The sequence below is a fragment of the Puma concolor genome, chromosome A1, assembly GCF_028749965.1.
Source record: "Puma concolor isolate L17-30 chromosome A1, mPumCon1.1.hap2, whole genome shotgun sequence".
NCBI classification, from domain to species: domain Eukaryota; kingdom Metazoa; phylum Chordata; class Mammalia; order Carnivora; family Felidae; genus Puma; species Puma concolor.
Window position 1 is genome coordinate 60,844,439 of NC_141667.1, and position 26,239 is coordinate 60,870,677.

General features: G+C 41.8%; 1 protein-coding gene across 1 annotated transcript in view; it reads left to right on the forward strand.

Moving 5' to 3' along the window:
* Positions 1–26,239, forward strand: part of DOCK2 (dedicator of cytokinesis 2) — a 418,455-nt gene that overhangs the window by 114,628 nt on the left and 277,588 nt on the right. The window contains exons 24-25 of the mRNA XM_086712812.1: positions 4,932–5,002; positions 6,796–6,902. Coding sequence (XP_086568938.1) covers positions 4,932–5,002; positions 6,796–6,902 — 178 coding nt within the window. The remainder of the gene's footprint in view (positions 1–4,931; positions 5,003–6,795; positions 6,903–26,239) is intronic.

The following is a 26,239-nucleotide window of genomic DNA, read 5'->3' on the forward strand; positions in this document are numbered from 1 at the left end:
TCTAGAAGACCACTTGGTGCCACATGGTAAGCTAATTATTAAGTTGGCAAATGTTTTCCTGGTCTCTGTTCTTACAACCCCTGATATATGTGGTGAGGAAGACTCTTCACTGAGGAGATGTCAGGAAAACTGTACCTTCTTTTCAAAAATTATCCTTATAAAAAGGGGAAGGTTCTCTGCTTCCTTTCCCAAATCATCCTTCTCTCCCCCATCAAAACCTCCTCATCTTCTAACATGGAAGCCTTTCCTTACAGCAGGGTGAGTGGTAGCAAAACACACTGGCCAGCTGGACAGAATCAGGTACATATTCTTTCTATGCTGCATGGTAGCTGTGTGGCTTCTGGCAAATTATTTAACCTCTCTCTGCCATAGTTTACTCACTGGTAAAATGGGATGACAGTATCTATTCCTAGAGTAGTTGTAAAGTGCAATGAGATCATGCATGTAAAGTATTTAATGCATTTAAAGTTTCTAGTAATGGTTGTTATTTTAAGACTGTTATATACATTTATATACATACACTCACATAAACTTGTCTGTATATGTTTTTCTTAAATATTATATGCAATACAGGAATATATACTATGGAATAAACGTAACAACATGGAAATATTATTTTATGTATAATAGTAGTATTAATGGGAGTGCAAATTATGCCAACAAAGTAACATAGTTCCCAAGAGGCCAGTGGGTCTAGAATGCCAAGCTGTTTCCGGTTTCCAGGCTTTAGAAACATGCAACAAATGGAGGTCTCCAGAGGATCTTATGGCTGAGCTGTTCTGCCTTCTGGGGGAGCTTGGTGGTTGCTCCTGCTGCACCCACCTGCTATTACTCCATTCATGTGTGTAAGAGCCATGTGAAGGGGAGAACTATGGACAGGAGCCCTGCAGCCAGTGCTGCAAACTTCCTGGGTCAGAGATGAGCTGCCCTCCTTGGAAAAGGAAACCACAGGCCTGCTGCTTCTCTGTGAGGCCGCCTGGACCAGATGGAAGTTTGATACTCTCCAGTTGAGTTGATAACACCCTCTGAGTCTCAGGGCGACAGCTACTTAGTTTGTTTTACTTTACTGCCAGCCCAGAGCTGAGAAGATGGGAAGATTGGCTCCTTCTGAAACAGTCCTTGTTCCAGCCCTGTCCAACTTCTCCTTCCTAATAGCTGAAGTGTTTATGTGTGTCAGTGTAAACTTCTGGTGACTGCAATTCTACAGCATCACTTCAAAGCCTTGGAACAATATGCAGCCCTTGAAAGCCAATAACTTGCTGCCGGCACTGAGGTCTTGGCTTTCTCAACTTGCTGAGGGTTCTATTTCTGTTTCTGTCCTCTCACTTTGGTCTTAATTATGATGAGTACATATTCTACTTTGTCCAGGTGCTGGGGAATGAGGGCAGGGGTTTGAGGGATGAAATAAGGTGAAATTCAGCACGTACACTTTTGGGGGCCTACTGTGTGCTGGAAATTGCAGTAGGTACATGATATACGTTATTTCACGTCATTTCCCTTTTATCCCACATGAAGATGCTGAGGCTCAGGGCATGAAGAAGTGGGCCTTGGTGCATGCAGGGGCTAGGTGGAGTGCTGGGGTTCCTGTCCAGGCCCCTGCGGGCCCAGAGCTCTGTGTTCTTTAGCCTAAGAGTGAATGGAAGGACAGTTTGCTAGGAGTGCTTGAACCAGCCTTTATCAGAGCATGCGCCTCAGCACAGGGCATCTCTTTAGAATTTAGACATTGTAAACAAGCTGCCCATGGTGGGGGGAGCGCAGCCTGCCCATGTGTTTGATTTGGCTAGCATGGTGTTAAAAGAGGTGAACCAGAACAACTTATTCTTTAGAGAGAATGTGGGTTCCACACACTTCATTACTTCCCACTGGCCCAGACTCATTCCATTTCACTTCTTTCTTTTGCTCTCCCAGCCCTTCAGGCATCTGTTTTTGCCACGTCTGCTTGGGGTTTCCTGACAAAAATGGCCTTGACCAACGAGGTTGGAATGTGCTAGACACTGTAACTGCCTGGAAGGATGTTATAATGTGTCTTAGCATATCGCAATTCTGAAAAATTCTGCAATTAAAACAAAAAAGAAAGCTCACTGGTTTATTTTTGCCTAAACCAAAGTTTCCCCCAAATTATTTTATTGCAAGTCCTTTTTCCCCTCACAGAATACCCAACACCATCCTGTGGAACAAGAGTGTCCCAATAGAGCATCAGCTTTAGAATCTTGTTATCTCTTGTCATCTTGATTTGAAAGAATAAAAAATGAATTCCTAGACACAAGATCAAATAACTATAAAGAAAAAGTCTGACAAATCTGACAACATACAGATTAAAGTTCTTCTGTGCAATGAAAGCTCTGATAAACAAAGCTGAAAGACAAGCAGCAAATAGGACAAGCAAAAGGAAATTCTTCCAATTTTTTTTTTTACTGCAAAATGGCTAATTTTAGTGATACATAAAGAATTTCACGAACCAATAAGAAAATAAATCACCCAAAAGGGAAATGAGGAGAGGATATGAACAAGCAAGTTAGTAAAGACAGATGTTCAATAAATATACAAAAGGTGCCCAATGCACTAGAAACCAAAGATTTGTAAATTAGTTGCAAATTATACATCACATTGACAAAACTAAAAAGATTTGTATACCAGTGTTAGCATAGGGAAAGGAGTAAAAGGAAATTGGTTATCACTTCTTTCTAATGTAATATGACAATATTTCCTATATATAAAAATATATATGATATATTTATAATATATAAATAAATATATAATATACAAACATATAAATAATATAATTTATATAATATATAATAAATATAGAATATATTTATAATATATGTATTTATATAGAATATATTTATAATATATAAATACATATAATATATTATAAATATATTCTATATTTATTTATATATATACATTTTGATGCACTAATTCATCTTTGAGCAATCCCTCCTGTAGGGATTCTCATAGGTACACAATTGTATATACTAACTGTTTTCTTTTTTTTTTTTTTTTTAATTTATTTATTTTTGGGACAGAGAGAGACAGAGCATGAACGGGGGAGGGTCAGAGAGAGGGAGACACAGAATCGGAAACAGGCTCCAGGCTCCGAGCCATCAGCCCAGAGCCTGACACGGGGCTCGAACTCACGGACTGCGAGATCATGACCTGGCTGAAGTCGGACGCTTAACCGACTGCGCCACCCAGGCGCCCCTATACTAACTGTTTTCTTACTACATATTTTATAATAAAGAAAAACTGAAACTAGTGTGAACTCCATCAGTAGGGAAGGGGTTAGAGAAGGTACCATGTGCCCATAAGGGCATTGCTAACTAGGGGTTGGATATGAAGGGTGTGCAGTCTATGTGATAGCATGCAAAGATATCAGTGCTAGATGGCTCACTGCAAAAAACAAGGTGCAGAACTGTATAAATCAAGCACACACACACACACACACACATACACACGTGTGTGTGCACCTGTGCACATTCTTGCATAGAAAACAGTCAAGAAGGAAACTCACCACAGTGTTGACGGTGGCCCCTCTGGGGAATAAGGATTTGGGCTGAGATGGAGATGTGGGACTTCAGTGACACTCTTCACCTTAATACTTTACTTTATCCTGTGTGATGTTTTTGTACATTGCACTTATATTGCTGACTTTTGAAAATCATAAACAATGAGAACAAATGAAAGGATGAAGGCATAGAGAGAGACAATTGCTGTTTGAGTGAGGTGGGCACGTAGCTTAAGGCTTCTGAGGGGTGGCTATCCACGCAGCCTGCCTGAGTTTGAATCGTGGCTCTCCTACTTGCTAACTTTGTGACTTTTGGCTCTTTAATCTTGGTGCACCAGAGGTTCCTTATCTATGAAAATAGTATTTCTCCTGTAGGTCTGACATAAGGTTTAAGAAGATAGTCTGTCAGGTGTTCAGTGCCTGCCCCAGTCAAAGTTCTCCGAGAATGAATAGTCATAATTATTATTTATGTTAACTAAGAAACTCAGCGATATATGGTTAGAAGTAAGATTTTCTTTAAGAAAGGAATTTTCAGTATTTTTATTTTGGTCTGATCATTAGAGGGTGATACATGTTAACTATAGTACACTTAGAATATAAAGAAAAATAAAAAGAAAAGTTTAAAATGCATCCTTCCACTAGATTCTTCAGTGTTGTTTTCCAGCCATGTGACTTAAAACTCCTTCTGTAGAAACTGCAGTCTTCTCTGCTGCTTAGCAAAGGATGCTGCTATGTGGGGGACTGGGGGTGTGTCTCATACCTCTGGCGGCATCAGTTAACTTGCACCGAGGAAAGAAACAGGCAACAAGCAGAGCACAGCTAGTATGCTAACCCAGCTAGTGGACCAAAACATTCCCACCATTGTTCACAAATTGGCCACGGTGAGAAAATATGAATAACTTAGTCCAAGCTGTCCTTGCCACCAACAATACAATTCAAACATACTATCTTCCAATAATAATAGAAGTTACCACTTAACAGTCTCCAAAATAAGTATGCTGGCTCTCTGTTGGATGCCTCATGTATATTATTTTTAATTTTTCCAATCCTGCAAAATAGGTACTGTTTTCCCTATTTTACAGACAAGGACGTTGAGACATCAGAGAAGTTAAGTTTTGTCCACAACCACATGGTTACTAGGAGTAGAACCAGGATTTGACAGCAGGTGTCTAACTTCAAAGTCTGTGATCATTGTATACATTACTTCCTCCTTGAAGATAGAAGAACTTGTGCCTTACTTTTGTAATCAAAGAAGTGCATGCTAATGTTTCAGTCTACATACAGTGTCTTGTATCTCTCTGTAGGAGTGCCCAAGATTCAGGGTCATTCTCTCTTGATCCCTCTCATGTTGTGAAGTACCCTCCTCACCATGTGGAGTTGTCGGATGTGGGCATCCCTTATGTTTATTTCACTTTCCACCTAGGTGGCAGCTTTGAAATACATCCCATCTGTCCTCCATGATGTGGAAACGGTCTTTGATGCGAAGTTACTCAGGTGAGAGCTCACCATGTGCTTTCCTGGGCTCTGATGGCAAGCCAGGGGTTCAGCGGGAATGGAGGAGTGCTTTTATGGGGGGGGGTTCTAGATGGGCACTTGGAGCTAGGGTGGGGAGGACACATGGTGGGAATTTGGTATAGGGCCTCCACTGTGGGATTTTGACATTCTGGTTTTATTTTGCCAGACTTTGGTGAACACCGACATAAAATAAACTTCCTTCTTTGGTGACACAAATGATACAGCATGCAAACATATAGATTAAAGAACTGATAGTTGCTGTAAATGTCTTAATTTCATTTGGACTTGAAGGTTATTTGGGGGTCCCAGTCTATGTCCTCTATGCCAGATAGTTACAAATGGGGAGCAACCTTACAGGAATAATAGGGATAGGCTCCCGTTTGCTTTCTCCTTCTTTACCCCACTTGTCTCATGAGATGAACACATTAGTTTAGGGTGATCATGCTGTTAGGATAGAGGCATCTGAACCAGTATGTCCTTTCCTCTTTTTCCTAAATTCACCTAAGTTCTGAGATAACATATAGATGATTTTAAAAACTTTTTTTATTGAAATACTTTCAGATTTAGGAAAGAGTTGCAAAGATAGCATGCCCTTCACCGAACTTCTCTTAAAAAGTTCAAATTTTACGTGACTATGGCATATCCATCAACACTGAGGAATTACCACCGTTGTAATTCTATTCACTGCATCCCAGGCTTTATTTGGATCTCATTGGTTTTCTCACTAATGTCCTTTTTTTCTTTGTATCAAGATGTCTGCTGGCTTCTTCTCATCCTTCTGGTCTCAAATGAAATGTTATCTTCTCAGAGAAGCTACTTCTGAATATTGTAAATAAATTAAATTTCTCCCCCACCCCCTACCCCATTACTCTGTGATGCAACTCCTATTTATTTTCTTCATTGCACATATCCCTTTGTATTGATTTGTTTGCTTCTGTGTTGTAATGTCGACCTCCATCAGAATGTAAGCTCCATGCTGACTGGGACCAAGTTTGTTCCTACTGTATCCCCACTGTTCTGCACACTGTCTGTCACACATTAAATAGATGCTTAACAAGTACTTGAAAGAATGAATGAGCACAATGAGATGATTTTGGAAAGCTGACAGGGGCTATAATTCTGTTTCAGCGGTGTCTTTGTGTTCACTCTATCTGGGAAGAACTATCTTCTTTTTCATGTCCTAAACTAGTTCTAACTCACAACTTTTCATAGCTTTTTTTAAAAAATAAGGACCCTTCTGATCTTAAGACTTATAAAGCATTACTAACTATAAAACGTTAGTAAATAAAATGTTATGGTAACAAAATCAGAACCTGGTTTTAAATCCTTGTTTTTCAATGCCCCCCCCCCCCCCCCCGCCAGCTACACAATCTTAGGAAAGTTAGTTAACCTTTCTGAACCTTAGTTTTTCCACTTGTAGATTGGGATAAGTATTGTATCTATCTCAGAGAGTCATGAGGTTTAACTAGAATAATGGATGTAAAGTGCAAAGCATGTGTCTGATACACATAAGGGCTCAGGGTTACTGGTATCATTTTCAGGTTTTCACATCTCTTTGGATGCTATTAGTAGTCAACACTAACACCAATGACATAAAAGCTTACTATGCATCTGATGCTTTGCCGGGAACTGTGGAGCCAAGGAAGCAAGATATATGTCGTTTTTGCCTCCACAGAGCTGGCAGTCTGGGAGTGGATTGTAAGTGCCAAGATGTGGGAAACATCTAACTTGATCTAACTTGTCTTCTGCATTCCTATTTTTCCTGTCCTCAGCCAACTCCTATATGAGTTCTACACCTGCATCCCCCCTGTGAAACTCCAAAAGCAGAAAGTCCAGTCTATGAATGAGATAGTCCAGAGCAACCTCTTTAAAAAGCAAGGTGAGTGCAAAGCATCCTGGCTGGGTGGATGGTGCCATAAACCACATGCTCAACAGGCCAGAGAAACCTACCCAGTGACTCAAAGGTTTCTTCTCTAACAACTCCCTCAGTCTGAATAAATGCAAAAAGTAGGAAGTAGCTGACAACTTAGCCATCGGAATCTAAATTGATTTTAGGAAAGCTTAGGTTGCATTGTTTGCTCCTCCTGAGAGAGTTTAATGAGGTGGTAAATTTGGAGTCATATCTTTAGGTCATTCTGCCATGAGATTTTCCCCTACATGGTTTATACTTGTATGAACGTCTTCAACTTGAGAAGAAGTAGGTAAAGTTTCTTTTTTTTGGTAGAAAGAACCTGTAACAGAGAAGTTTTCAAAGTTTCCAGAGTGTAAGAATAAACTAGAGAGCCAATGCAGATTCCTGTGACCCACCTCAGATTCTGATGGAGTAGAAATTAGAGGGGTTTTTGTTTTAGTTTTGCAAAATGTAAATTACCTTTGAATAGCTAATGTGTTTACATGGATCAAAATGCAAAGGTATGAAAAGGTACCACATGAAAAGAGTTCCTCCAGACCCTCTTCATAATCTCTCTGATCTCTTCTCCAAAGGCAACCAATGGTTCCAGTTTCTTATGTTTGCTTCCGGGGATACTCCGTGTATAAGCGATCAGACACATTTATACTATACGTTCTTCCCTGATCTTTTATTATTATTATTACTCAAATAATAGTGTAATATCCAACTGTCCTGTACTTTGCCTTTCTTCACTTAATGGTATTTTCTCAAGAGCAGGGAATGACACTAGTTTTGGGCAGGAGCTTCTGCTCACCCCAAACTGATCTCTGGTAACCACCAGTCCTCTGACCAGTGCCCCGCTGCTAAGAGCCTTGGGGTGCCCTGTTTTTTAAGTGACCTAGAGGGCCACACCTCTGGATATGGCCAGGCAGGATTAGAAGTCAGTTCATCATTCACCTCATCTCCAGCAACATTTGACATTTCTTTTTTTTTTTTTTTCAATGTTTATTTATTTTTGGGACAGAGAGAGACAGAGCATGAATGGGGGAGGGGCAGAGAGAGAGGGAGACACAGAATCGGAAACAGGCTCCAGGCTCTGAGCCATCAGCCCAGAGCCTGACGCGGGGCTCGAACTCACGGACCGCAAGATCGTGACCTGGCTGAAGTCGGACGCTCAACCAACTGCGCCACCCAGGCGCCCCGACATTTCTGATATCAATCCTATCTGTGAGGATGAGAAAAAAATGATTTTTGAGGGTCAGCACTGTTTTCTGTATGCTAAGGCCAACACTTCCCAATTTTTAATTCCTCTGTGTCCACACTGGTGTCAGTGATAAAATGAGAAGCAAACTGTGCAAGAAGCAAGAGGTCTTAGAAGGCAGAGAATCTGTCCTCACCCAGCTGAAATTTATCCAGAGAGCTGGGCTTGAATACTTACGTAAATTGCCTAGTAATCACAGAAATATTCAGCAGCCACTTCACTGTAAATATTCTTTTCCCCCAATGCCTGGTTAACATAGTGCATCCAAAATTGCTCTCTGAATTCCTGTCCCTGGAGTTAAGGGTAGGAGAAGGGCATGGGAAGAAAAGCGTTCTTGTGATTTTATATTTGTGTCTGTGGTTTCCTGACCATTCAGACAGATGTGTGACAACAGATGAATGCAACAAATATATGGTTTGTTTGTACAAGGTGTTTTGTGGCAAGGTGATTAGAAACTAATCCTGGTAAGTCTTCTTGCATCTGTTGTGTACTGGGTTTTTTAAGTGGACATTCTGTGGTTTTCATGTTCTGACTTCCACATCAGACTGAATTGCCCTCACTCTGAAAGCTTTGAAATATGCCTGCCCCTTTCTGCCCTGGCAGTTTCTTCCTGGATTTCAGGGGGGTGTCACTGTGGAGACTGTAGAGATGAATTGAGTCCCACCCTAGGGACCAGGACGACTTCAGGTACGTATGGTGCTGCACTGCACAGGCAGCAGAGAGTGGGGCTATTTGGCTTCCCCTCGTTGTTCAGAGCTGCCGTCATTGCAGGGGCCCGGCTTAGCATCAAGGCCAGATGGAGTGCCAGCACCGTCCTGGATTGGGCATGTGGTGTCGACTCCAGGCTGGTGGAAGTCGGAGTAACTCCTATACTGGAGTCACATCTCCCGGACTGGTGGTGGCCCCCAAGAGTCAGCATAATCACAGGCTGGACAGTTGCTACCCACCAGTCCTGCTGTGTCTCTGAGTTTCAGATTCGGTTAAAACCCTCTGATTAATATTAACAGACAGAAGGCCAGCCCCAGCGTTGTACACAGTTGGAAAAGAAATGCAAAGTTCTTCCCTTTAAACACTTACAGAGACCAGAAATAGGTGGACAGAGAACTCTTTGGAGACATCTTTCAAAGGGGAGGCAATGTGTAATTAGTCTATCCATCACTGGTTCACATGTGAAAGCAGTATGCACAGCTTAAAGGTAACTCCTCTCCCACTACTGATTTGCTAAGTGAACCCTCTTCCCAAAATAACCCCAAAGGGAAACATCAGCTTATGCCTCTTCTTAAGTGCTCAGGTTCCAAATTAATACAATCTGAATTCGTACGTGCTTGCTGGGTCTCATTGGCTCTTGGGTATCTCCTTTATACCCTTAAATAAGGTGAGTTTGATTCCTTGGCCAAGTTTGAGCTGAAATGAAATCCCTCCTGTTGTTCTCCCTGTGAAGTGTCCTGTGCCTCAGGGATGTGATTTGCTTTGAGCCTGCACTCATTTAACTGCCAGATGTGCAAATTGCCTGGAGTATTGTCGGTGACATTAGCTTGTACTCACAGCCTTAAACATGTGTATTGACATCAAGCAGAGGGGCCAGAAGGCTTTTAAGCACTTTCTGAAATGTTGGCAGACTATCCTATTGGCCTATCTTCAGGAGGATCCTATGGAGAGGGGGGAGAGACAAGGTTTACTGGTTAAGGACACCGTTCTTGTATATCACTAGGCCTGGGTTGAATTCCTAGTTCATTTTCTTATTAGCTGTGTGATTATGGGCAATTTACTTAACCTCTCAGATCCTTAGCAAGCTCATCTGTGAAATGGAAAAATAATAACCATGTCTATGTCAGAAGGCTACCATGTGGCTAATGAAGTGAATAATGCATTTAAAGTACCTATCACAGCACAGTGTCCTATACTAAGTGATAGCTGTTATTATGGGTGTTGTGGTTATTATTCCTGCTGCCCCTTCCATTTTCCTAGCTTCTGTTCTGACTTCCCAATTCCTTGCAATAAGAGGGTCCCTTCATATGTGACAGTTGCATGGAAGCCAAGCTTCCTTCCTTCCCTGGAAGCTACATGTATATCCTCAACCTCTGAGAAACACAGAACTTATTCAATAAAAAGGCCTTGGCCTATGTGTGCTTCCTATTCTGATTTTGAATGTTTTTTTTTTCAATCTTAATTTCATTTCCCTTTATTTTTGCGAAAGGCCTGTGCTATGTATGCTACAAGAAATACAGGTCAGAGTGAGATGTTTGTGCTTTCTCATTTTATTGTTTGTCTTGCTGTAGACCTCAACATAGTTACACAGTCTGGAACACTTGACAGCCATATTTTATGATGGTTCTGTAGGACTCTTTTAACACACACACACACACACACACACACACACGTGCGAGCACACACACACACTTTCCCCCCTTTTTTCTTTCATGGAAGCAATTAATCTCAACTTCTCCTAGACCTATTATCTTGAGTAAATTACTTAATAATTACTTAATCCTGTAAATCTCAATTTCTTCATCTGAAAAGTGGGAATAACCACAGAACGGGTATCATTGGGTTATTGTGTGGACTCAATGGCATAATATGGCCTTTTAGCCTGGGGTGTGAGGGAGTTAAGAGTCTCAAGCAGCCAAGGTCGCACAGGGAGTGGCCCACCCAGTGTGAATGATTTCAGGGTTCAGTGAGAGGAGACTAAGAAATCTGTGGAGACTAATTTGCTATCTTCTCTAAGTCAAGCTCAGACTTGCCCGCTGGTGGTGATGGGAGAAAGGAATAGATATGCCCTGAGAAAGCTCTGGGGGGAGTCTGCGAGAAAAGCAAACCTTATGTGCCTTTGGAACAGATTTGTCCCTATGAGAACCTAATCTCTAAGTAATGTGTCTTTTTAGTCTGATGCTAATCAGATGAACCATCTGGTTCAGTGTAAACTGCTTTAGGATCCACATTGCTCGATTTTCTCAACTTCCAAAACAAACAGAGGAGGAGGAGAGGGAGAGACAGAGACAGAGATAGAGAAACAGAGAGAGACAGGGACCAAAAGAGAGAGACAGAAAGAAAAAAACAAAAGGACAGAGAGAGACAAAGAGAAACAGAGAGAGACAGACAGAAAGTGAGACAGAAGGGAATGAAGAGACAGAAAGGGACAGAGACAGAGACAAGAGACACAGTGCTGACAGAGATCTGGAAATTCTTCTGGTGTTTATTTTCAGCTAGTAGGTTTTTCTTTGGAAACTTTATTGAGGAGCTCTTCTGTGAGTACAAAGCATCCAGTTTTTCTTTTATCAGGATGTAATTTCCTTCTTTCCCCTTCCTCTTGTCTGTTGCCCACAATACCCACAGCTCCCCAGGGGGGTGGGGGCACAGGTGGCTGTGCCCAGTGCCATGGGGTTTATCTTTGCTAATCAGCACATCCCTGCAGCACTGGCCTGGGAGCAGAGGAGAGTCCTCTTGCTCTACAGTTATTACTGTGCTTGGTGAACTTATGTAACATCTCTGAACCTCCAGGATTCCACATCTGAAGAATGTGAGTAAGACTGTTCCCATAAGAATACAGACTTTTGATTCAGGTAATTCTTGTTTCTGGTCTTGGCCTGGTCGCTTACTAGCTGTGTTCCTTTGAACAAGTAACCTCTCTGAACCTTGGTTTCTTACCTACAAAAATGGGATAACATATGTAAAACTACCCAGCAGAGTACTTTACATACTTGCTGTGTACTTAAAAGTATCTATTGTATCTATTGCATAACAGTAATAGCCACAAGAATAATAATGCTATCAATAGCATTTTAGAGCGAGACTTATATTTATTACATGCTAGCTATGCATTAAGTGTTATAAAGGACATAAACATGTATTAAATTCTCACAACCTAATATCATAGGTATTATTATTCCCATGTTATAGATGGGGAAACCAAGGCCTGGAATACCAAGTAACTTTCATCCCAATGAGACCAAATATTACACAGTATATTAGGGTATTCATGTATCGGGCTATGTGATGCCACAGTAGGAAATACATCCCTATATCTCAGTGGTTTAGCAATGTAAAGGTTTATTTCTCTCTTTTGTAAAGTCTGATGGGGGGTCCTGCACCTTTTGTCCCTTCTGAAGCTATTCTAGCTGGTACCATGGCCTCCATGTCAGCCTGAAAGTGACACCCACCAAGTGCATCCACAGTCCTTTGGCCAGAACCCATCACAAGTTCCTAACCTAGCTGCAAGGGAATCTGGAAGTGATGGGATACACATGGAATATTTGATGAGTGCTGTCTCTGCCATTCACAGGTAGTAAGTATTAGAGTTGGATTCAGGGCACAAGTCATTTGAATAACAAAACACATCTTCTTTCTACTATATGGTGCTTTATTCTCAGAATGAATAAAAAGGAGAAGACAGTGCCTATTTTCTTGTTGAAAGCGCTTTCTTTTTCATATTAGGAGACATGCCTCACTGTTCCTCCTGAGGTATTTTTTTTCTTGTATCCTCCACTCCTTATCCCTGTTTCAAATGCTGGGCAACTCTCTGACAGCTGTGTATAGGGACCCTTGCCTGGGTGGGAAATGGAACTCTTGATGCTGTAACTTTTGCTATAACTTTTCAGAGCAGAGCTGCAGCAAACAGTAGTGTTAGGAGGCCACCTGGAGCTTGGAATGTCCACATCAGGCTGGGCTCTGAGACCATTCAGAAGGAAAAGGCAGTAAGAGAATAAGTCCTGTTCCTCCAGGACATGAGCTCATCTTGTGGAGGGCTTCTTGTCTCTCCTGGCATTGTACACTATTGTACACAGCCTTCCATACTTCTATTCTTTGCAAATATTATCTAGGATGAGTTCTTCTGCCTCCCCAGCGCCTTCCCCTACCCCCAGCCACTAACCAGCAGCTGCTACTCATCCCTTTAAGACCCAAACCAAATGTCCAGTCTTCAGTAAGTAGGCATGTCACCTCTGCCCCATTCAGCACTTACTCAGTCTCTAGTGTAGGTTGAGCCTGGGAGTGGGGACACAACAGTCGCAAGTTTGCAAATTTCTGCATCAAGTTCAGTGTGCAAAGATGATACAGCTTCTAGTTTTTGTTTGTTTTTAATCTAATCTTTTTGAGTTTTCACTTCACATTGTACTGTGGCAATTTAATGTTTTCATTTAGTGGTACCTTGTGGCTTCAGATGTAACCAGTCTTTCAGTTTCAAAATAGTCCCCTCCCTCTTTCCAAAGTTGCATCTGGAACTGTGTCCCAGGGACCAAATTAGGAAAGGGAAGAAAGACTGCTTTTGGCCTTCTCCACAACTTATCTAAAATGGTTCTCCTTGGGACTTTGGCTCAAGAGAGGTTGTTGGGACACACATGTCTTGTGGCTGCAGGTCTCAACCTCAAGCAGAGGGGGCGCTAGCCTTCCCCTCTGTCACACCTTCCTTTCTGAGGAAGCCTTCCCCAACTCTTTCCCCAGGGGCTATAAAAGTGGGGTGGCTGCCAGGGTACCTGACCAATAGGGGAAGATGTGATGGTAGAGAGTTCAGTATGATCAGAGTATTATCCTGGGTTTACAAAGGGGATAAAACAAGGCACAGACCCTCTGTGAGGGTGGTTTCTCAAACCTTAGGTGCACCTGCGGAGTTCATTAAAATTGCAGAATCCTGGACCCTATGCCAAAGATTGTGACTCTGAAGATGGAGTGAGGGAGTGAGTGATGTGCATGGTATCAGTCCTCCAAGGAGATTCTGATAGAGGTAGCCCTCCAGCTGACGCCTCTGGATTTGGAAACACAACTCCAGGAGCCTGAGTGAGGGAAAGGAAAGCAGTGCAGGTCATGAGAAGTGGCTCCCACGGTGCATAGTGCAGACTTCCATTGTGATACTTGACATCCTGTAGTCTCGTTTGTCTGTTTATGGGGCTGTCTGTGCTGATGGAGCGGGCTGCTTATGGATAAGGGCTATGATTTATTTCTTTATGTGCCTACTCTCCTTAGAGTTCCATTGATACCAGCTTTCAGAAACTGGTCTTTGGACCTTGGCAGTCATACGATTAAATGGCCAGAGTTGCTTACAAATAGGGAAAAGAAAGAAAGGACTTTACTTGTACAGAACTGGAGGCATCACAGCACTTGAGTCATAATATACCTCATCATTGGTCCACACAGGGGTCTGCTTTTGTTTATTTGCATATTCATTTAGTTATTGTTAACAATAAATTAAACATTCATACACTCACTACCCAAAACAAAAACTAGAAACTTAACAATCAGTGGCATGTAACTGTGTGGCTCTATCTTTCTTTACCAAAGGTGACCACATTCTAGAATCTTCTTTAATCATTTCTCTGCTTTCCTTTTTATGCAGTTTTATTGCATCTCTATATATCTAGTGCTTTGGTTATTTTATCTTTCTGAAAAGAGTATTGAAACATGAGTAAATTGGTGGAAGGGGGGACACTTACTTTATTTTCACTTAATATTTTGCTAAGATTCATCCATATTACATGTTGCTGGAGTTCCTTGTTTTGACAACTGTGGAGGGCTTCATTGTGAATAAACTATGGAATTTTAAGCACTTGGACTGTTTCAGTATTTCTCTATGGTAAGCATTGCTACTAAGAATATTTTTGTACATGCTTCTTGTTGCAAATATCCAAGAGTCTCTTTGGGGTAAACAACTACTAGAAGATTTGCCTGGTCATAAGGGACCTGAATACCTGACTTCAAGAGATGGTGCTAAACTGTTTTCCAAAGGTGGTTGCATCAGTTTACGTTCCCATCAGTGATGCATAAGGGATCCTGTGGATCCACAGTCGCTTCAACACTGGGTATTGTCCCACTTCTCAAGTTTTACCAAAGACATAGGTGTGAGGTTAAGTCTTCACTGTCTTGAGTTGCATTTCCTTGATCACCAGTGATGATGAAAATCTTTTCTTATGTTTCTTTGCCACTTGTGTTTCATGCCTGTGATAGGTCTGTCCAATTCTTTTGTTCATTTTTCTGTTGGGTTGATTGTATTTCTCTTATTGATTTGCAGGATCTTATGTATTCTTCATATGCATATTTTGCTGATCTTATGTATTAAGGATATCTCCTTTCATTTATATACTTTTAACCTACCTTTTCATTTGCTTAAGAGCATTTTTTCTAACAGAAGTTCTTTTAATATCAATTTATTTATCATTTTAGTAGTCAAATCTTATTATGCCTTATTAAGAAATCTTTCCCAATCCCAAGGCTAAAAGATTTTCATTTATATTTTTACTAAGAATTTTATCATTTTATTTTTGATACACAAGTTTGTAATCAATCAACAGAATTTATGTTTTATATATGGTGTGAGGTAGGAGTCTGCTTTAATCTTTTTTGGTTTTTTTCCCCATTTGACCATACATTGTTCCCAGTTTCAAGTGTGGGAGTTTATTTTCTCCATGCCAGTGTCATTTTCTATTTCCAGGACATTATTCTTCCCCAGAGATTTGAGGGTAAGGAGGGTTGCTGGAGCCTGAATTCAATCCCTGGTACACAGTGTACAATTCCTCTGTGCTATTACTAGTCAAGGGTGGAAAGATCAGAAGGGTCAGGCCTCTCCTTCCACAGGCAAGTCCCAAATTTAGGCTCCTCTGTTGTGTTGGCTTCCTGTGTTATTGGCAAGACATAGCACTTCTCAAGGCTTGAACCTTCTCAGTTATGAAAGAAATGAGATGGTTCCTTCGAATGATCATTTTTCTTATAGCAAGAAATGACTGGGCCCGTAGGGTGGTTTCTTTATGTATCTGATAAAAAGAGCACTGAACGAAGGGTAAAGAGACCTGAATAATAGAAACAACAATAATATCAACAGTAGCAACTGCAGTTGACATTTACTGAGTGCTTGTTATGCACCAAGCTCTGTGCTGCACACTAATGTACATTATCTCACTTACTGTATAGTTGTGTGGTCTTGGGCAAGTCACATAACCTCTGTAGATCAACTATACAATCATAGATTGAACAATAATGAGATTTCTAGAGATCTACCAATATGAAAACCTGTGATTTAAAAAATCATTCTTTGATTCACAATGATAATATTGCTGAATCTTTTGACCATCATTTAGTGCCTAAAAACCTCCTCTCCCACATATTGCCCCCAACACTTTAAAATAGCCTGCCTGAGCTGGGAGCAAGGAATGAGGCCATTTTATACAAAGTCAAACAGATGAAGGAAACTGCATGATGCCCTCAAGGCCCCACAGCCAAGCTCAGTACCCTGGAAAAGGTAAAAGGATTTACGTACTGGGGCCAATTTATTTTCTTCAAGAAAGAGCTGTTGAGTTTTGAGGACCTAAGTTTTTTTTCTCATCAGAGCATTTGGAGACATCAAAGTTCTTCAAATAGGGGTTTGTCCCTCCCACCTACAGTGTTACAAAGCTACATCCAGTTCCAAAATGTCCCTTCTACACTTGGAGATCAGAGAAGAGGCTGTCCCTCACATCTCTTTCCTTTTCAATGTGACTGATTGCAGAATTCAGTCTTGGGAAGAAACCTTCAGATCTAGAATCAGAGAAGACGGTGATTTAATAAGCTGCAGAATAAATCCAAGAGAGATTTGGTAAAGTGTCCTTTTTTTTTTTTTTTTGGTCTGAGGTAAAAAAAAAAAAAAATTGGCATACAATCAAAGAAAAGAATCCCTCTTGAACCTCCCAAAATACTTAGAATAGTAGCTTTTAATGACATTATGAAGTATGGTTTAATTGGGGGGAATCCCAGATTACCTCTTTAATGACAATCCAAATCAACTCTTCAGCAATTAAAAAAAAAAGTACCTCATTAAAACTAGAGAACTGCAGGATCAGGCTGTTTCTGTGCCTTTCAGTCCATGATCCATGGGATTCTTTCCCAGTTTGGGAGTGATTCTTTATATGTGGAAACATACACAATGAGAAAGCTTATGTAAATCTTTACACATTTATATGTTGACTCCAAAATTGTTTTGTTTGTTTTCATTGTGAGATTACAGTTGTAGATGGTTTAAATTATAGTGAGTCAGGGTTTTAGGACATTCTGAGGCTTTTAGGAGGACTTAAGTTTGATTTTGCTGATTCCTCCCCCTGCCCCCACCAAAATTTTCCTAGAATAGAAGGAAGTTTCCTTAAGACCACAATACAGCTGAATTGAAAACCAGCTGCAGATTGATTTCAATTCAAATTATATTTGTTGAGAATCTAAAAACGTAGCCAGCACTATGCTATGGGGAGTATGAAAGAAATATAGTAATAAATAATTTTATGGCCACCATTTGTTTAGCCATTATTTGGTACCAGATGCTATGCTAAGTTTTTTCACACATATTCTCATTTCATTATCATGACCTCCCTGTACAGGGTAGGTATTAATATCCTCATTTTACAGGTAAGGAAACTGATAGTTAGAGAGGTTGAGAAACCTTCCAGCAGCCACAGACCAATAGCATGAGAGGGCCAGGATACCAGGTGGAGTCTGATTCCCAGTACACGCTCCAAATTGCTGTGCAGTGTTTGAACAGAAGGGTTTCTGCCCACACCCCCGGGGAGCTTACAGTTGAGAGAGAAAAGATTTACGCCAGAGGTATTCCAACTTGAGCCTACACGTGAAGGTAATAGAAATGAATGTGCAGAGTGATAGCTAATTATGCTGTTTGATAAGATAACCTTATCAATATGTTTTTTAATAATGCAATCTTCACTTATATATATTTTTAATAACAGATTTTTTTCTTGCCTTTGAAACATGTGAGAACTTTCTTCATTTTGGAAAGAAATGTGATTCCTTCTATTTTCTCCTAAAGCATGGTACCATTTGGTTAATCATTCATTTCCCCACCTTTGACAGAGACAAGTATACAGAGAAATCTTTCTCTGCTACTAAGAAAACAGAGTGAGAATGATCAATTACAACTCAGCTCATGGTGAAGAGGCGACAGGGAGTGGTGAGGACCGGGAGGGGGCGTCCATGCCTTGGGTAGACAGGAGGGCTGTGAATCAGTGCCAAGGAATCATTGCCACGTCATTACATGGGCCCAAATGCTACCTGATCTTCCCCTCTTTGGAAGGAAGTTCGACAAATGTGTTTTTATATGGAACCTGCTGATAAATTTTTTATTTTTTTATTTTTTTTCAACGTTTATTTATTTTTGGGACAGAGAGAGACACAGCATGAACGGGGGAGGGGCAGAGAAAGAGGGAGACACAGAATCGGAAACAGGCTCCAGGCTCTGAGCCATCAGCCCAGAGCCCGACGCGGGGCTCGAACTCACGGACCGCGAGATCTTGACCTGGCTGAAGTCGGACGCTTAACCGACTGCGCCACCCAGGCGCCCCTGATAAATTTTTTAAAACAATATGCGGGCCAAGTAAAACCTACGCATGGACCCAGGACAGCAAGACTCTGGGGTAAATTTATGATTTATGGGCTTAAAATGATTTATAGGGTTTGAATAAGTTTATTACAAATTTATAGTATTACTTACAAATAATGCTGTAAGTATGATTATTACCAGAATTCAGTGAGAACAGTGCTTTTGGAATGACAGGTTTATGGAGGAGGAAGGGTATCAGCCAAACATCAGAGAATAATGAGTGCGCTACAGCCCCTTTCTGGAGAACTGCCTCTGGGTCAACCTTGTTGCGTCAGAGGTGGAACCCTGTCTCTCCAAAGACCCTGACTTTCAAGCCTCAGAACTCAGCGTTCATCTTTGCCTGACAAAGTCCCTTGCAAATGGGGGCCTCTGACCACATCATCAGCTTCATTGGGCATATTCCTGGGAATGCTGGTCCAGGATTGGGAAAGATGACATTTATTATTTATAGAAATTAGTATTATCAAAATACTGTGTTTTTGTAGAACATTTGGAAATCTATAAAAGCATCTATGAGCTCCTAATTTAGAGATAAACATTGTTTATTCTTCCCATCTTTCATGTCATGTATTTTATATAATTGAGATAATGTTTTACCAAGTTTGTAATCTGCTTCTTTCACTGAGAATTGTTTGGGATATTTTCCCATGTCATTTTTATGGACTTCATAGGGCTCTATCGTATAGGTGAGCTACAACTGATTTCATTATTTTCCTATTTAGGGACATTTGGGTTCATTTAATTTAGTGCTAGAAAAACTTGTTGGAATTCATAACCTTGATAGACAAATCTTTGTCCTCTGTGCTCATTATTTCTTCACTGTTGGACACAAATCTTGCTCAACTTTCCCAGGGCTTATCAAGGATTTTGAGTGTCCCTTCTTCTTCCCCTACACATGCATGCACATGCATGTACACCCACCCACCCACACACACACACACACACACACACACACACACACACTGTCACACAGGATTGTGCTTCTTCCATATAGGATAAACTCAGCAGAAAGCAGACCATGTTGTCCTCTGCAAAAAGCTGGAGTGGTATGATCCAATTTGGGAAGGACATGTTTTTACAACTCCACTGTCATCCTTGATGGTAGGGGGTGTGTCTGTGTGTGGATATTCTCTGCAGTACCAGGCACTTAAATGCAAACCACCTCAAGAGCCCTCATTAGCCCCAGGCAGCCAAAGTGGATTTGCTGAGTGTGATACCCTCCAGGCTGGAGCGACTGCCCAAGTGGAACCAGACACCAGAGCAAAGAGGGAAGCCAATTACTCAAAGGCAAACAAGGCTCTAATTATGGCTTCAGCTAAAGAGGGTACAATTATTTGAGGAAAGACATCCCATTTTTGAGGCACAGCACAGGACAATCGTTCAGAACAAGAGCTTGGATCTACTCTTGACTTTGTTGCCTTTACCAGGACACGTCACCTCTAGGAGCATCTGACTACTGATCTGCCAAATGGGAACAGCATAGGATGCTCACCTCATTGGTTTATTGTGAGCCTCACATGCAATAGGGCCTGTGAGAGGTGTAATGGGGTCTGGTACTTAGTAAGGGCTCATAAATGGAGCATCACCATCATCACCAGTGACTATTATTAGTATTACTGTCATTTGTAATCACCTGATAGTGGAACAGAATGTGAAACCAGAGCTGGCTGGGTTCTCAGCCTCACAGTTTCCTATTTATTCTAAGTTAGAAGTGAATGGACCTCTAAGTTTTATTTCATTTGTCTCTCAGATGAAGGGTTTGGGGTCATGTCAGGTCTCTCACTCTGACGTTTGTGGGCCTACATGAGCTGAGAGCTGTGTATCACTCTCTTTGTGGAGCCTCTTGTCAACCCTACCTCATAGGTGCTATAATTATCTCTTTTTTCTGCATAGACTGGGAGCTGGGATTCAACTCCAGGCTCCTGACTTCCATACTTCCCTTAATTGTATGCATGTCCCCAGCATACATATCTGTTGCTGCACTTAAGGCTTCTGAATCTCTGAGATGGTGATGAAACCCAGGACTGTGCTCATACTTTTACTCAATCCCTCCAGAACAATAGATACGGAAGTCCGGAAGGAAACTCTTGTCAGGCTCTGGGGACAGCTCCTGACACCTCAGCTCTATTTAACATAAACGAAACTGATAAATACTTGTTCTCCTTGCCTGGTGGGGTGTTTTGAGAGTGACCTAAAGGATTGTATATGCATGTGTGTGTTAAAGTATTGAGCACACAGGAGGCAGATCAAATGTCTGAGCTAGAAGGGACATTAGCAACCAGCTGTACAGAAGTGGTCAAATTTAGCAATTCAGAGAAGATCTGAAGAAGAAGGCTCACCCTTAAATGGATAGCAAGTCAGCTCACTTCCCCTGCTTCTACAAGAGTAGCACTCTCTCACTTGCCTGCCCACCCTCTCCCTCCCTCCCTCTCTCCCCCCCCCCCCCTCTCTACACAGTTTAGATCTAAAGAAATCTCTGAAAAATTGATCTGGTTCTGATGATGGTTGTTGATAGTGGAGGGAGACTGTGTGTGTGGGGGAGAGCATGGGGTACATGAGAACTCTGTTCCTTCATTCAGTTTTGCTGTGAACTTAAAACTGCTCTAAAAATGTCTATTTAATTTTTTTAATGTTTATTTATTTTTTGAGAGAAAGACAGAGCACAAGCAGGGGAGAGGCAGAGAGAGAGAGAGAGAGAGAGAGAGAGAGAGAGAGAGAGAGACAGAATATGAAGCAGGCTCCAGGCTCCGAGTTGTCAGTACAGAGCCCAATGTGGGGCTTGAACCCACAAACTGTGAGATCATGACCTGAGCCAAAGTCAGAAGCTTAACCAACTGAGCCACCCAGGTGCCCCTAAAATGTGTCTATTTTAAAAATGTTAAACACCAAGTAAGCATATACACACCAACAGAAATTGAGCTGTCCCTCCTGCCATCCAGTCTGCAGAGGAAGGGGAAAGGCCCTCAAAGATTGGCTGGCTCCCATGAGGCCAGTTAGCTGCCCACACACAAATTGTTACTGGAAGTGTAACTCAAGTGTGATAGGGGCCTCTTTCCTTCTGGTTCAAGGCACATGCTAGTGACTTAGGGAGCTGGCAGGGGAACTTATTTCATCACTCCCGTCCATGGTAGGCCAGTGGTTGGCGAATATGTCTGCTGTTGCTGGCTCTCAGGGATCACGGTCCCTGCAGCAACCGCCTGTGAGCCAGCGGTGGTGATGATTTCCCAGGGCTGCCTTGGGAGGAACTCACAAGGTGATTAGGTGGTTGTTCAGACCCACACTGTGCCTACCCCGCAGCCCACCAGCCCCCAGCTCTGCAGGTCTGTCCATCTCACTGCCTGTCTCCTCTGTCCTTGCCAGGCCTCTCATCCTGCCTGTACATGTTCCCTGTGCAGCCTCTTCCTTAAATCTGCTGCCTTCCCCCCTGCCCTGGAGCAAAATCTTACCCATTGCCCCTTGGCCTCTTCTTAAGTTTGCATCAGCCATTAGCTGATTCTGAGTGAGGCCCTCTTCTGCCCATCCCCTCTGGTTCCAGAATGTAGGGTAAGGATGGTAATTGACTATAGGCTTCATAGAGAGAGGGTAGGCTGTAGGAATTTATCCCATGAAACTTGCCCTGCCAGAGAGAGTTACAAGAGAGTTGCAAGAGAGTTACAGGGAGAGTTTTCTATCTGGCTCATCTAAGAAGCACACCTTGCCATGGTGAGCACTATTATTATTATTTTTTTTTCAGACACAGCACAGTCTAATTTCACTTGAAGGAAGCATATTTCCCCTACTAATTTGGCTTTGGCCTTGATACTTTTGGATTAGCTGACCCTGCCACTATTGTGTCAGGAGGCTTGCAGCTCTTTCCCACCCAGCTTAAGCCCATTTTGCCCTCAGAGTTGCCACTCTACTCTGGCTACAAGTGGCTCTGTGACCCAGGAAGGACAGAGTCAGCTCTGATTAGATTGTAAATTTTAAGCATCTTTCCCCTCCATAATGAAAGTATGTTTTATGTATGTATGTATGTATGTATGTATGTATGTATGTATTTAAAGTTTATTTATTTTGAGAGAGAACACAAGCAGGGGATTAACAGAGAGAAAGGAAGAGAGAGAGAGAGAGAGAGAGAGAGAGAGAGAATGAGAATACCAGGCAGGCTCCCCACTGTCAGCTCAGAGCCCAGTGTGGGGCTCGATCCCACAAACCATGAGATCATGACCTGAGCCAAAATCAAGAGTCAGACGTTTAACTGACTGAGCCACCCAGGCAACCCTGTATTTTTGTTTTTTACAAAATTTGTGTTGGGTTCTTCTAACATACCTCCCCCGAGTGAACTCTTTGCAGGCTCCTCAAGATGATGGGGAAATTGTTAAGTTCTCCTCGTGTGAGAATGAGCTAAGAGAAGTTGGCACTTACTATAGTAGCTCTGGGCCTCTTACGCCAGCTTCTGGCCACACGGGGCACTCCTCCCAGTTCACATTTGTTTCATCAAAAATAAAATAAATGCAGTGAGAATCCTTATATTATGGGTCTGGGGAGGCTCTTATTCTTTTGACACTTCCCCGAGGTATTAGGAAATATTTGCACCTTCTTGAGTTCAGGTAAAGAGTGTTTTCCTGTATTCTAAATAATTGGCACTGAGTAGATCCTCAATGCATGTTTATAGAATGAAGGAACAATTATCTTAATTTAAGGAAGGTAACATAGTCTGGTGGAGAAAATACTGTACTAAAAATTGGAAGATTTGAACTCTAGTCCAGTAAACCTACTAACAAGCTGTGTGGCATTGGACAAACCACTTAACCTCTCTGGGCTCTGTTCCTCGTGTGTATCGTCAGAGAGTTGGATCTCGAAGAGTGTGTCCATCTGTGTCAGTAAAGCTGCATTGCCAGAACGGCACAGAAAAAGAGGCAGCAACTTCAAGTACAATTAAGACTGCTTGAAAAGCATTTTGTTATCCTGAGGTTTTGAGGGCACTAGGGTCAGCCTGACATGAAAGACACCAAAGAACTCACTGTGTTCAGATGTATGCTGAGCAGTGCGTTGTTCACACAGGCCTTAGCTGAATCCACAGTGTGTCATTAAGAGGTTTGTCAGGGCTGAGTCTGTGCTTCCTGGTGTGGGGGACGTGGGACTCCATCCGTCTTCTGAGCACTTGGAGAGGGAATAGCAGTGAGGACAACAGAACCCCACTTGCAGGCGGATTTTTCTCTTTATACAAATATTTCTGTGGGTCTCAAGAAATTCATTTTCATCAGACTTGCCCCTCCCTGCCAATGTCCCAGATTTGCCATAACCTACGTGTGCCGTGAGATGCCTTCTTTGGTTTGCTTTGGTTTACAGGGATTCTGGGCTTCCTTTTGGTTGAAGCTGCAGGTTTTAAAATCTACAGCCCAGGTAGCAAGAGGTTCACTGTAGTGCTCTGCTGTCTGTTCAACACTCATGCTGAGAAATCAAGAGGTCCCAGTCACCTTTCAGGAAAATTTGTGGTGTTTCAGGGGCATACAGTGAGTTGCAAACCTTGGTGGATAGTGGAGCCAATCTGTGAATAGCAGAATGGCTTGTACTGTGGGTTCAGTAGGAAAAGGAGAACATAATTCTCTGAGCACAATATGTGTTGCTCCCTCGTCCTAGTTCATCAGGAGATCTCAGCCACACGCATCAAGAGACCTCGGGATTTGAGGAGTAGAGCAGGAGAGATGGCTGTTTTGTGCGTCTGACGCCCGGCTCCTTCCATGTGGCCAGGCTTTTTGCTCCCCTGCCCTACCTTTCTCCCTCTCTTGCCAACGCAGGGGAAAACACTGAGTAGCCCTCCATAGCTTCTGTTCCCTAGTTGGTCCTGGAAAAGGGGGACATCCTCAGAATGCACGGCTGCATGGTTGTAGATCTGCAGCTGTTCCTTTCTATGCCCGAGGGTCAGAAGCGGGGATACAGAGCGAGAAAGAGTACTGCCATGGAGCAAATTCAGTTCATGCCACAACCACTCAGCTGCGTTCCAGTTCCGCCCTGTCTGTTCTTGCCTGGGGGAGACCGTCCACCCTGGTGGCTCAGTGCCATTGCGAGGTCCGCAACCCCCAACCTTAATCTGCAGTCCAAGTCTTTGCTTTCACCTGAAGACCCATATCTTTAACTGCCTCCCTGGCATCTCAAATTCCATACAGGATAGATGAAGAGAGGCATTTAGAATAGGGTTTTCAATTCAATAAATGTTTTGCTACTGATTCGCTACTATAAACAAAGCGTTGGGAAGCCATTTAGAAATACAAACTTGGCAAAAACGTGGTGATGTCCTCAAGGAGCTTGCCTTTATTTGCAAAATGAGGCACTCTTCATTAAAATGCAGGATGAATATGCCGTTGTAGAGATATGAGCACAGTGCCATGGGACTTCAGAGGAGAGAGCTAGATGATTCCGTCTTTCTTGTTTACAACATCTAAAAATTTATTTAAGAAAACAAAACAAAAAGAGAGCTTCAGAGCTGTGAATATTTAGTCTTTCTCAATATATTAAACTATATTTTGGTAATCCCTGACTTTTTTTTTTTTTCAGAACTTTTTCTCCCCAATTTTTTTTCATGGCTTTCTTGATTTTGGCCCCAAATGTATGAAAAAGGTTTCTTGTATGATCTCTTTACCAAAGACTTACTTAGTTCTAGAAAGACACTATGGGGTTTATTCATTTTGTTTCATAATCTCTGAGTTGTATCCGTCTATGATTTTGGAAAAGTCATATCACTTCTTTGGTTGTTTCTTTATAAAATGGGGATAATAATAGGGTTGATATGAATATTAAATGAAGTAGTGCTTAGCACAGTCTTTGGGTGGTACAAATGCTCCATAAGTGGTCGCTTAAAATTAATATAAGTATAATTATTATTTTCATAAAATTTTCACCCATAATTATTGTATTCATTTTCATTATTATCAGTTCAGAGGTGGAGCCAACATAGAGCATTAAAAATAAAATGTTGGTTAAATTGGCTTTTTTAGAATATTAAGACAGGGGGAAAAAACTGTACTACTATAGTTCTGATAATAGTGACTTTTTGTAATTTCTTATATAAACCTTATAAGTGAGGTTGTTGTCATTCTTTTACAAATACAGAAACTTGTTTAACTATACCAGACCTTGCAGATGAGCAAGCTTATAGTTACCTACTGGTTTTTAACTGATTCCCCCCCCCCCCCCCCCCCCCCCCCCCCCCCCCCCCCCGTCAACCTACTTTTCTCATAGGGAGGGGGAAATTGGTCATTTGAATCAGGATCCTCTATTACTCACCTGGCATAAACTACCACTTGACCCAGGCAAGTGATCAGGTGATGGTATATAAGATGGATTTGTTTTTTATTTTATTATTATTGTTTTATTATTATTATTATTTAAATATGAAATTTATTGTCAAATTGGTTTCCATACAACACCCAGTGCTCATCCCAACAGGTGCCCTCCTCAATACCCATCACCCACCCTCCCCTCCCTCCCACCCCCCATCAACCCTCAGTTTGTTCTCAGTTTTTAAGAGTCTCTTATGTTTTGGCTCCCTCCCTCTCTAGCCTTTTTTTTTTCTTTCCCCTCCCCCATGGTCTTCTGGTAAGTTTCTCAGGATCCACATAAGAGTGAAAACATATGGTATCCGTCTTTCTCTGTATGACTTATTTCACTTAGCATAACACTCTCCAGTTCCATCTACGTTGCTACAAAAGGCCATATTTCATTCTTTCTCATTGCCACATAGTA